General features: G+C 42.0%; 1 protein-coding gene across 1 annotated transcript in view; it reads right to left on the reverse strand.

Annotated features, from left to right (window-relative positions):
• The window catches only part of obscna (obscurin, cytoskeletal calmodulin and titin-interacting RhoGEF a), a gene marked incomplete at its 5' end in the record, with an annotated part of 42,099 nt that extends 30,955 nt beyond the window's left edge, over positions 1 to 11,144 (reverse strand). Inside the window, 20 exons of the mRNA XM_080473092.1 lie at positions 231 to 497; positions 745 to 1,020; positions 1,163 to 1,429; positions 1,642 to 1,911; positions 2,019 to 2,285; positions 2,666 to 2,932; positions 3,435 to 3,698; positions 3,789 to 4,061; positions 4,302 to 4,568; positions 5,302 to 5,568; positions 5,675 to 5,944; positions 6,059 to 6,325; positions 6,758 to 7,021; positions 7,112 to 7,378; positions 7,491 to 7,760; positions 7,994 to 8,260; positions 8,398 to 8,502; positions 8,641 to 8,802; positions 10,730 to 10,996; positions 11,105 to 11,144. Of these exons, the coding sequence (XP_080329218.1) occupies positions 231 to 497; positions 745 to 1,020; positions 1,163 to 1,429; positions 1,642 to 1,911; positions 2,019 to 2,285; positions 2,666 to 2,932; positions 3,435 to 3,698; positions 3,789 to 4,061; positions 4,302 to 4,568; positions 5,302 to 5,568; positions 5,675 to 5,944; positions 6,059 to 6,325; positions 6,758 to 7,021; positions 7,112 to 7,378; positions 7,491 to 7,760; positions 7,994 to 8,260; positions 8,398 to 8,502; positions 8,641 to 8,802; positions 10,730 to 10,996; positions 11,105 to 11,144 (4,864 nt within the window). The remainder of the gene's footprint in view (positions 1 to 230; positions 498 to 744; positions 1,021 to 1,162; positions 1,430 to 1,641; positions 1,912 to 2,018; positions 2,286 to 2,665; positions 2,933 to 3,434; positions 3,699 to 3,788; positions 4,062 to 4,301; positions 4,569 to 5,301; positions 5,569 to 5,674; positions 5,945 to 6,058; positions 6,326 to 6,757; positions 7,022 to 7,111; positions 7,379 to 7,490; positions 7,761 to 7,993; positions 8,261 to 8,397; positions 8,503 to 8,640; positions 8,803 to 10,729; positions 10,997 to 11,104) is intronic.
• Positions 11,145 to 12,529: the final 1,385 nt, after the last annotated feature.

The following is a 12,529-nucleotide window of genomic DNA, read 5'->3' on the forward strand; positions in this document are numbered from 1 at the left end:
AAAATGATTTCTGAAACTACTGAACCGACTACGTGATGGAGCTCACACAGTGCGATTAACTGGGTCTGTTTCATTTCTAGTCACTAATTTGAGGCTGACCTCTTTGACGTCTGCGCTCAGAGGATGCTGTTGAATACATAGTAAATAAAAAAACTTCAAAGGTGGTAAATGTACTTTAACAATCACACGCCACATGTTTTGAGAATGGGTATTTGCAAGTTTTGTTTTACCTTCAACGGTGAGCTGAGCAGTTGACTGACTGTCTTTGGTCTTGCATATATACTTCCCAGCATCATTTTCCTCCGCGTTGTTGATGATTAGTTTTGTGAAGCGTCCTTCCTGCTTCATTTGATATTTCTCCCCTGGTTTTAGGATGACTCTGCCTTTCTTCCAGTCCACTGGAGCTCCAGGTTTGGAGAGCTCACAGGAGAAAATTCCACTTTCCCCTTCCTTCACCACCACGTGCTGGATGTCTCGTTTGAATGTGACAGGGGGGGCTGTTGAGTGTATAAAAGAAAACAGTCATTCAGTAGTTGTTGATATAAAATCAAGTATGTGTGTATGATGTACACATGTATTTCAAATGTTATAGGCTCCATCCTGATTACATTATTAGTTAAAAGTGTTATTTAGCTTAAATAATTGAGATTTTAACATTATTACTCGGTCACTGTGCATATGCAAAATAGGGTTTATGTCGTGACAGGTCTAAAATGGACTCAGGGGTTATACCATCAAACTTACATTTGACTTTGATTTCGGCAGTGGTTTTCTCATCTCCTGTGATGCAGCTGTACTTCCCGGCATCCTCCTGTCGGATATTGAATATGGTCATCTGTGCGATCTTTCCTTCAAGCGTCATCTGGTACTTTCCACGAGATATCTGCTCAGACAGCAGGTGACCGTCTTTTTGCCACTGAACTGGGACTCCTTTCTTTGACAGCTCACAATGTAATGTAAAGTTATTCCCTTCCTCAGCATCCTGGCTCTTCAGGCTTGTTTGAAATGTGGCAGGAACGGCTGATGGAACAAGAACACACTTTATGAACACATAGAAAACACGTGAAAAGAACAAGACTTTCAAGGAACTGGAGTCATGCACTTCTATGTGGATCAGTGGATTGAAAAAGCCTAAAATTATCTATATAACACAAAAACATACCAATAACTTTAACAGTTGCTTTTGTCTTCTGCTCTCGACATACACAGGTGTAGACACCACTGTCCTCTGGTTCAGCATCTTTGATGATCAACTCCTGTACTGAGTCTCTCTGCTTTATCTGGTACTTCTCTCCATTCTCCAGCTCTTCTCCGCCAAGCCTCCACTCCACCGGGACACCAGCTTTTGAAATCTCACAGGACAGCGTGATGTTGTGTCCTTCCCCAACCTGCAGGTTCCTCAGCTTTTGCTTGAAGGTAACTGGGAGAGCTAGTTTACCAAGACAAAGCAAAGTGAGAAGATCAAGCTAATGAAAGACAGTGCTTGAAGGTGCGAGTGCAAAACATCACAACCTCACTTGGTGCACGACTGTAGTTTTTTTTTTTTTTTTCCATCACATTCATGTGAGATAATAGGTTGTTAGTCGATGAAAAGCCTCGTTCAAGTAGTTTTACTCAGTTAATTGAAAAGTATAACGTTACCATTCACAGTCAGGGTAGCCGTGGTCTCTATGCTGCCACAGATGCACGTGTAGATGTCACTGTCCTCAGGCATCACATCAAAGATCCGCAATTCAATAAGCATGTCTCTCTGTCGAATTTGATATTTCTCTCCGTTTCTGATGAGGACATCCCCACTTTTTGTCCACTCTGCAGTGTGGCCTGACTTAGACAGCTCGCAGCGTAACGTTGCCGTGTTGCCCTCCTCGATCGTTACATTTCTCAGCTTCTGCTTGAAGGTGACTGGTAGAGCTGGAGGATCATGTACGACCATAAGTTAGACAAATAGCTTTTGTATAACTACAGAGTCTTTGTTGGAACTGAATTTATCTTTAAAGTCACTTGATGTCATTTCCTACCAGTGATTGTGACGGTGGCTGATGTCGTCTGGTCCGCACACACACAGCTGTAGATCCCACTGTCCTCGGGCACAGGTTTCCATATCAGCAGCTCCAGAGTGGTCTCCCTTTTCCTTATCTGGAACTTGAATCCATTCCTCAGCAGCTCTTCTTCTCTCCTCCATTCCACCGGCACCCCAGATTTGGAAATTTCACAGCGCAGTATGACGCTGCTGCCCTCCTCTGCTTGCATGTTCCTCAGCTGTTGTATGAACGTAATAGGAATGGCTGGAAGACAAAGCAGATATAATGCAGAGAACAAATTACCATGATTAGTCTGGTGAAAATGTGAAAACATACATTGTCACCGGAATGAAAGATCTATATGGTTTTATTTAATTTCATTGAATTAAAAATGTAAAAAATAGTCAAGTTGTTAGTTTAAAGTAATTCATTTACATGGATTACTGTGATATAAGAAACCCAACGTCCATATTTAAAGACATGTTATACAGTTTATAATTCAGTATTTTATCAAAGTAAGCACAAGTTTGTTCAAAATAAAATAATCACGGCTCCTTTTACACTCCCAAAAGGTTACAGCCGATGTAAATAAAACAATACTTTCTCCAATAGTTTTGTTCCTAACATTTCTGCAAAACTCTTACCATGAATTTTGAGGCTTGCGGATGTATGGTGGTCCCTGCACTGGCAAGTATATCTTCCTGAGTCCTCGGGCTTCAGGGCTTTGATGGTCAGAGTGTTGATTGTCTTCTTCTGTTTCATCACATACTTGTCTCCGGGCCGGATACTCTCAAAACCTTTCCTCCAGTGGAACTGGACCCCAGGGAGAGAGTACTCACAGGTGAGGGTGACAACTTCTCCCTCTTTGGCCTCTATGTCCTTCAGAAGCTGAGTGAACTCTGCAGGGATGGCTAAAAGAAATAGCGAAAGGGGAAATGATTGCTCAGTTTAATCATTGAACATAATCTGTGACAACTTTCAGTTTAATTTATGTTGACAGAAATGTCAGATTGAAAAGAAAACCTTCTTTTGCAAAGGAGGGTCTTTATTTCTGGGGTAGTCAGTAATTACTTGTATCATGTATGAGTCTTCACATTTCAAGGAAAACTAGGAAATGATAACTTGACTGCAGTACGTGCAGAGGTACCCAGACTTAACTTGTTTCACAGTCAACCTGACCGCCTTCAAAGAACTCAACATTTCTTACCCTAACAAACACTAAGTGGAGATACAAGACCACAGTTAGAAAAGAGCTGCGAGTCTAAATGTAATCTCTGCTAAAACTGAAGAAACCCTCATAAAATGTCAGTTCTGGGTCTGGCTCGGGGTTCGGAAAGGACAGGGTCTAGTTTTCTATTGAGGTCCACCTGTTGGTGACTTTCCACCTTTTACTTTATATGCTTCTTTTCGTACCTTTGACAGTGACAACAGCCCTGGTTGTAACAGACCCAGCACTGCACTCGTACACGCCTGCGTCACTGCTGCTGACCTCCCGAATGGTCAGCCGAGCCTCACAGCCATTCCGGCTGGCAAAATATCTTGAGGAGTTCCACATCAGGCAACCATCTTTGTACCACAGGATGTGGCATGGCTTGGAAGTCATGCAAGATAAAACCAAACCACCTCCTTCAATGGCCTCACAGTCCGTCAGGGTCTTGATAATGGTGGGACGCCTCTCTGACAACACGGAGAAATGACACTGAATCAATATTCAATGAAAAGTGAGAGGAGGGTCTACATTCTTCACATGAAGATCAAACACCTCACCTCTGACCAACAGTGAGGCATAGGATCGTTTGTCTCCTGATGAAAATGAAATGGTGCCAGTGTCTTTTCGGGCAAGCTGTCTAAATGTGAGGGTGTGATATCCTCCTGCAACCATCTGGATCTCATTCAGCTCATTGGTATAAAGCAGGGTCTCGTCCAAATACCACTTGACCCCCATGTAGTCGCTGGGACAAATCCGACACCTGAACGTGACTGTATCACCCTCGAGGCACTCAACATCTTCTAAATCATCCAGGATCAACACCTTTTGATCTAAAAGAAAAGAGGATGTTAAAATGATAAACATCATGTCCTGTAGGTGAGTAGAATACAAAAAGAAGTTTTAACGAGCGCATTCGTTTAGAGTTCAAATAGAGAAAACGTTTAATCAGTTTGACCATTCATTGTGTTTATTTACTTCATGCGTACGCTGAACACAAGTTTCAGAATTCAATTGAACTCCTAAAAAATACCGTAATGCAACACTCCACCCTCGCCACACAATGACCTCACCCTGCACAGTCAGCTGTGCGCGGCTCTGCATGGTACCAACGTCACACGTGTAAATATCGGTATCCGATTTCTCCAGGCCAGCGATTGTTAGGGACAACACCACGCCCTTCTGTCTGATGACATACTTCCTACCAGACCTCAGCTCCACCATGCCCTTCAACCAGGTCACGCGCTTGGCCGGCCGCCTGGTCTCACATTCAAGGGTCACTTTACCCTTTTCCTCTGCGCGAGTGTCCCTCAGCTCTCTGGCAAATGTGTGCTGGAGTTCTGAAAAACATAGCAAAATGAGAAGTTATACCAGCGGCTTTTTTCACACTGCTGAACGTAAAGATTGAAATGAATGAACATAAATGCATTCTGTTTGTTTCAGTTCAGTTGAAGTTATTTTTAACATTTCCTTTCTGAACCGACTGCTCCATTACCTCTGGGTCACTGACCTGTCTAAAGGTGTGTGAGTTAGGTCATCATCAGACCAAATGAATTTCAGTACAACAAGCTTTAACGCACTTTTTCATGAGTATTGTTTTTCAACAATTTGGATGCATAAATCAGTATGCAGTATAATCAGTGTATGTATAGTATGTAAAGCATATTTAAGCCATAACTTTCATTGAATACTACTTTGTCCAGTTTATGATTGCAGGCAGCTGGAGCTGATCCCTCCTGACTATACACAGAAGGAGGGATATCCTAAGCTGCCATCACATGGCAAACTGAAACAATCATCTGTATACATTTGCACCTCTAATGAGTTTACAGACATCAGTTCACATATTATACATGTCTTTTAATGTGGCTGGAAATCATACTAACCAGAAACTATGGCTGCTCAGGAAGAATATGCAAACTCCCCACAGAAAGGCCTCTTAGCCCAGAATGAGCTTTAACCACTTGGGCAGTTTAGCCATAGCATGTATTTTTCAAGTTTCTGGTTGGCCATACATCAGCTGTATTTTTGCTCACATACTACAGGATTATGAAACCTTTGAATGAAATCTACCTCGGATCTCCAATTTGGCACGTGAGGCAATGCCGTCGGCCTCACAGCAGTACTCTCCAGAGTCTCTGATGGTGGTATTCTTTATCACCAGTCGTGCTAGATGCTTCTCCACACTCATCTCGTATTTAGGGCTTGACCTGAGCACGTGCCCATTTTTCAACCAACGGATGGTGACCTCTAGTTTGGTGATTTCACAGCTCAGCTCTGCATCCTCTCCAGGCACCGCCTTGACATTCAACAGCTCCCTGAAAATGTGCACTGGCTTCTCTAAATTAAGGGAAACACACAAAGACAATCCTTATTCACTTATGTTCATACCCAACAACTTAAAACAACATTCTCAGAACGTGCAATAGTTTCGTTTTTTTTTTACCTTGAACGAAGAGCATGGTTCTGCAACTTAAGTCATTAATTGTGAAGACGACATCTCCGGCATCAGTCAGCATGGTACCTTTAATGGCCAGCTTATACTTGCGACCATTGTTGATGACTTGAATACGTTTGTCCGTCACAACCACCTGGCCATTTATTGCCCAAGAAGGGTCACCATCGAGATCGTGAGAGAGTTGACACTCAAAAGTACAGTTTTCACCCTCCAGAAGAGAGGTTGTCCTCATACGTTGCATGATGGTAATGTGTAAGTCTGAAAATGAAAATATATTTTAGCATTTTAGTATTTGTACTGTTTGTATAAATACGATACAAACAGTATAAATACAAATACTTCTGGTTCAATCAGAACTGTCCAGCTGCTCACCATGTACTGTTACTTTAGCCTTGGTCTGACTGGTGCCCAAGTCACAGGTGTAATGCCCAGCATCATCCTTCCTCAGTGCATGGATGATCAGTGCCATGGATTTTCCCAACTGTAGGAGCTCATGTTTATCATCAGCTGTGAGAACCATACCGTCCTTCCTCCAAACAGGGGTCACTGTCTCTTTGGAAATTTCACATTGAAGGCACACCTCCCCTTGCTCCTCTCCAGCGACGTCCTCCAGAGATCTCAGGAACACTGCAGGGTGTTCTGAAGCAGCATTATGACATTTTGGTTAAGAACCTCCAAACGTCTCAAACTAAACCTGAATGCAGACCTCAGAAAAGACGTACAATACATAGTTTTTTTTTCTCATGCCTGTTTTGTATTTGATAATTTTTCTCATGATGTTCTGAACCCTCCACATTTTGAACTCACATATTTGTTCTTCGTAGTGTTTACATTTTCCAAACTGGCTTGTTACTTCATTTAATCTCTATAGATTAGACCTTCACAATAGAATACGTTTTTCCTTTGCACTTATGTACTTATCAGAATCAGTACTTTACCTTTACTTCAGTACTTCAACTTTTATTATAACATTTTTACTGTTATCTACATCTGCCTGAACAGAGACCGTGAGTAGTTTTGCCTATTGTCTAATCAGAGAAACTTGGACAATTTAAATATCCCATGACTGACCTTTGACCTTTAAGGTCGTTGTCTCATTAAGAAGCCCTGCTTTAAAGGTGACTCTGCTCTGCTGGGGTCGTGGCTTCTTGATTATGAGGCTGTGCATTGTGCCCATGTGTTGAATCCTGTTGATGGCGTTAGAGTACAGGCGCACGTTGTTGAGGAGCCATTCGACGTTGGCAACCACGTAGTTGAGCTCACATGAGAAAGAGGCAACGCCATCCTCCTCGATTTCCACTGGCTCAAGGTGTTTGACTAACTTCAACGTTCGCACTACAAAAAGATACAGAAAATGAATTTTACATTAAAAGTAAATTTTTTTATTTTTTTTTTTGAGAAAGCATCAGGTGAAGTGTTACCTACCTTCCACTTTAACATGCGCTGTGCTCTGTGAGCCCCCCGCCATGCAGCGGTACTGCCCTCCATCCATCCCTGTCAGGCCATGGATGATCAGCTCGGTCCGTTTCCCTTCTCTCCTCATGCTGTACTTGTTAGAGGTCTTCAGAGCTGTACGGCCTTTAAACCAACGCACCACTCTGGGAGAAGGGGCAAACTCACAACGCAGGGTCACAGAGCTGTTCTCCTTTGCTTCCACGTCTTTTAAATGGTGCAGGACCTCAAGCGGTCGCTCTAGAGGATAAATATGTAGAGCCATTCTCAAGAATTAGATAAAACCTGATAAAATAATAAAAACATAATACTTTGATTTGCTTTTTTATTCACACAAATCTTTGACCCGCACCTTTCACAGTGAGCTCAGCAGTGGAGCGACTTTTGCCAGCCACAAACTCAACAGGGCCTGACATGGAGCTTTCTGTAGCGGTGAGACAAAGGCTGTGGAGGGTGCCCTCTCTGTCAATGTTTACTGCTGCACATGGCTCCAGAACCTCTTTATTCAGAGTCCATCGAGGGGGCCGCCCTGACTTCAGGCTGGTTTCTACCTGGAACAGTGCGGGCTCCGGCTCCATCACCTCTACTGATTTCATCCCCCGCACTATGGTGATTGCCTGCTCTGCATGTGTAGCAACAACACACATCACTACCACTGCACAAGTCATTGCTCATATTATCACAATGTGTGTTATAGTCAAAGGAAAAATACATATAAACCGATAAGTTAACTTTTTTTTTTAAAGATAAATATCAACCTGCAATTAAGGTTCAAATCAATGCAAATTCTCAACAATTTGCAGGCAAAAGAAAGTAAACATTGTGATGTGATTACTGTGACCGTAAGCATCTCACCCTCCACCAAAAGCTGACAAGATGTTTTGTCATCCACTGCATCGCAGGTGTATGTGTCTTCGTCTGAGGAGCAGACGTCATCGATGGTCAGCTGCCTGTAGATGTCTTGGCTGATTAGTTGGTACTTCTTACTGGGCAGGAGCTCCTTTCTGTTCTTGTACCACCTGACCTGGGCATTTGGTCGTGATACCTGGCACTCAAGCAGACCTCGGTGACGATACATAGCTATCTTGACCCTCAGTGGACGTATTATTTGGACTGGGAGCTCTAATATAAGAATGAAAACAAAAAGCGTTCACTGAGTGAGCTTGATCACGAAATAGTAGGATCTGAGATCCATCAAGTATTTATTGACTCTATTTGAGCATTAGACTGGGAACAGTCTTTGAGTCTGGTGGTCACACCTTTTACCGTGAGAGTTGCATAAGATGAGACACGCTCAGCAGTGAATCGGATCTCTCCTGCATGTTCTGACCTGACTGACTTGAAGGACAAGCAGTGACTTTTACCTGGAAACATTTTACAGTCGACAAATTAAAAAAAAGATAATTGATTAAGGACAAATTTGGCATTCTCAACTGTGATTTACAATCCAGGCGCTGATTTAAAAATCAAAACAACAAGTAGTAAAAGGGCTAATCTCCCACCTTGATGCCTGATCTTGACGCTTTCCCCAGGCCGGATCCTACAGTCATCTCTGTACCAGCGGCCATCCGCATCCACCTGATTGACCTCACACAAGAAGTTGACGGGCTGACGCTCCATCGTGTCTACATCCTCCAACTCTTTCACAATGTAGATTTCCCTGGCTGGCAGAAGATATTCAAGCTATTCTAAACTCAGAACAAAAAGATCTGAATGCATTCAGAGACTGAGAACAGGTCATACAGATAAATACGTTTAATGGGCAAACGGCTCATGTTGAAGTATGTAAATTAAAAAGTTCCACAATATTTTTACTGGTTCCCATAATTTCAATCTCAGGTCTGGGTCAAAGACACTGTAATTGTCTGATTCACATAACCACCTTGAATATAATCTCATTTCCAAGCAGGCAGGGAGGATATGCCAGATTATTAGTTTCAGTTTAATGGATGTGACACTTGTGCAACAAGTCTTTACAGCATGGCAAAAAAAAAGGGAATAAGTAAACACCTGCAGGAATCCTTTGCATCCAATGGAATCACATGATGTCCCATGGAGTTCAGAGGAGGTCATTTGTGATTGACCTTGGCCCTTGGAAGCTAGATTATTGATTTTTTATTTTTTTATTTTTTTATTTTTTTTAGCAGAGAAGAATGAATTGAACAATAGATGTGGCATAAACCACTCTGAAGAAGGTGCTTAGATATGGGGCAAAATGTCTTCAATTTACTCTGAGATGCCTCCTACCTGGATGAATGAGAATATGCATAGACATTTAGTACTGATACTTTTCACATTCACTCCTGCTGGAAATGTCCTTCGAAAGAACATTTTTCATTTCCATTGCTGTGTAGATGATACACAAAGCTTTTTGTCAATGGAAGCCGGAAGCATTGATCAGCTTATTATATCTGACCAAACCCCTAAAGGACATATCTGTGAAGTTTCCTACCTACTCTGTCAATATTGCAAATATTCACGCACTCTAAAAAAAACAGATATTGTAAAAGGTGATGCAGACTCCTTCCCTTAGTGTCAAACTCTGAGCAACCTTTCAGCTATCTCGGTCTGAACTCTTGAATGCATTGTTGCATATGCTAAATCCACCACATGCCCATCTGATGGTACCCCAATGTGGTTTTTAAAAGCCACTTCCTTCTAGATATTTTACTAAGCGCTCTTTAACATCTTGAATTCATCCATTTTATGTTAAACATGCTCATTTTTATCCGATCCTCTTTTAAAGAAGTCCACTCTTTACACATCCGTTTTGTGCCACTTTAATTAAACGATGTGAGGACTCACATCACTCCTGCATACAGCCAATATTGGATACTGTTAATGTTAAGGCCATTAGTCAGCGTCGCATCAAGTACAGATTACTGATTGGAAAACCACTGAATGGACTCACAGGTGCAGTCCACTTGTGAAAGTTAAAACTTCATCATGAAATGGCCGTACGTATTTAAGTGTAAACGTTCTCAACTGGTCTGCTTGTAGTTCAGACCTTTCATCACATTCATAGTGTCATAAAATCACAACTCCAGCAGAGTAGACGTTGAATGTTAGGCATAGCATCACAACTCCAGCAGAGTAGACGTTGAATGTTAGGCATAGCAAAGTCCTGTATTAGACAGGAACAGGAGAAGATATTTTTTATAAAAACTCAAGCTAAACTGGTAAAATAGACCTTCAACTGTTAAACCTCAGACCAGCGTTAAAGGAAGTGTCACTGCTATTAAATTCAAAATGAGCCTTTATTTCACATGAAATAGTCAATTGTCTAATGGCCAATATCTCACAAGCCATGTGAGTCTTATATTGTGAACAGAAAGAGCTTTATATTTACATTTAATACCTCGCCCCAAAGTATTTGGAATTTGACTTGTGCCTGCATGGAAATGAACAGTGGTGACCTAGAGGTTACAGTAACAAGCATGTGACCAGGGGTTTGCTAGTTTGAAACCCACTGCTGACAGGTGGTTCACTCAGCATCTGGTCTAAAACGTGGCCTTTCCACCAGGAGAGAACCTCCAATAAAACAAGACTGGTGGCATGATGGAGAAAGCTCAGTAGACAATGTCGCCTTACCTCTGACACAGAGTCGGCCTGATGTCTGAATGCCGTTTGCCTCGAAGGAGAACAAACCGGCATCTCCCAGAGCCACCCTGTTCAGCGTGAGAGAGTGTTTCTTTCCATGTGTGCTGATGCGACAGTTGGGTTTGGACTTAAGCTGCATCCCATCTTTGGTCCACACGCCCTCAATGTAAGCAAGGTTGAGAGTCACGTCGAAGGAGCAGCTCTCACACTCAGACACCTCCACATCCTCCAGGCCCTTCACCACCTGCAGACGGTTCTCTGGCAGACCAGCACATGCTCAACATCAGAGACCAGAAAGAATCCCGCTATAAACGTAGCAGTGAAGTATAGTACTGAAGTATGATTGCTTTGAGGAAGAAGACTTACTGGCTGCTGCTACTATCCCTGCAGGCCTGTTGTCTCCCATGGCCTTGCTTTTTTATCTCAGAATGATTGGGAAACTTTTGCTTTTGCCAGCCGCAGAAGGTCTGCAACAAATATGTGATAAGGACATATATCAAATCAATGGTGTGGCTAAATTTGTATGAATCCTTCTATGTTTTGTTTTAGCTTTCTGTCATGGTGTTTAGGTACCATCCTGTAACGTTTTGGTACCACCTTGTGCCATTGTGTGCATTGCAGAGGTGCCAAGTAACAGAGTAGAGTATCTTTACTGTGCAACAGAGGAGGGCAGTGGTGGCCTCCAGGTTAGAGAAGTGGACTTGGGATCAGGAGTTTCCTTTCCAAATAAAAGTTGTATGATGCTAAGATGTTGCATTGATCGGCCAGGTTCTTCATTGTGTTTTTATTGGTTTTGAAAATAGTGTCCTTCCTTGCTGAAAACTTTGATATAAGTTTAATAATACGTGTCATTACTAATGATTAAGCTGGTGTATCAATGCTACCAAACAGTAATCCAATTAAATAGTCAGAACGTGTGGGCGTGTGTAAATAAAAGAGCATTGTGTTTAAATGAAGTGAAAAAAAAAAAATCCTTTTCACTTTAGTTCCAGTAATTTTTTCTGTCTCTTTAGAAAATGATTTGGTACTTACTTTTACAAGTGTCCTTTTTACGACTGTATCCGCCTCTGTAGTACTTTGGGCACCTTACATTTCAAAAACCAAACAAATTCTTCTGCAGCTAATAAAGATATAAACTATCCCTTTCAAAATGGCAACTCCGGCCCATTAAAATGTATACACATGGTATCACTCTTTCACATGATGGCATGCCAGCCTGTCTAAGTAATGAATAGCAGAGTAATCTTTGTCACTTCACTTGACTGAGCTCAGCACCACCAATATAAACTCAGCTGTGATGCCACCTCTATCGGTTCGTCTGTAGTCAGCCCAGAAGGGGGAAGTTTTTACACCAAGAAACAAAAAGGGCAAAAGAATAATTGCACAAATCACTGTACAATGTATGATAAGATATTGCGGTTATAAAATAGTTAAGAGCTTGCTCCTGTCAGGCCACGGTGCTCTTGAGCAATGCATAGAATGGACTCCGTCAGTCTCATCAGCTAAAATAGCAATTTAATGATGCGTCACTCAATGACTTTGTCTCTCCGAACAGTTATTAGGAATACTAATAGAGGCCGAATATGTTGTGCTCAATTCAATAAATCTATCCAACACGACACCAAGGCACAACATTAAAAACCCTGTTTTGCAAAGCAAAATTACCACTGGAGAGGATAGAATGCTGCAAACATCTCTTTAGACAACTCTTGACATTACTGTGCCAGATGAGACTTTATTCACCTGTTAAAGCTCCACATTGCACAGAATAATAAGAGCAATCAAGATAAC

This window comes from Lipophrys pholis (assembly GCF_963383615.2).
Source record: "Lipophrys pholis genome assembly, chromosome: 10".
Taxonomy (NCBI): Eukaryota; Metazoa; Chordata; class Actinopteri; order Blenniiformes; family Blenniidae; genus Lipophrys; species Lipophrys pholis.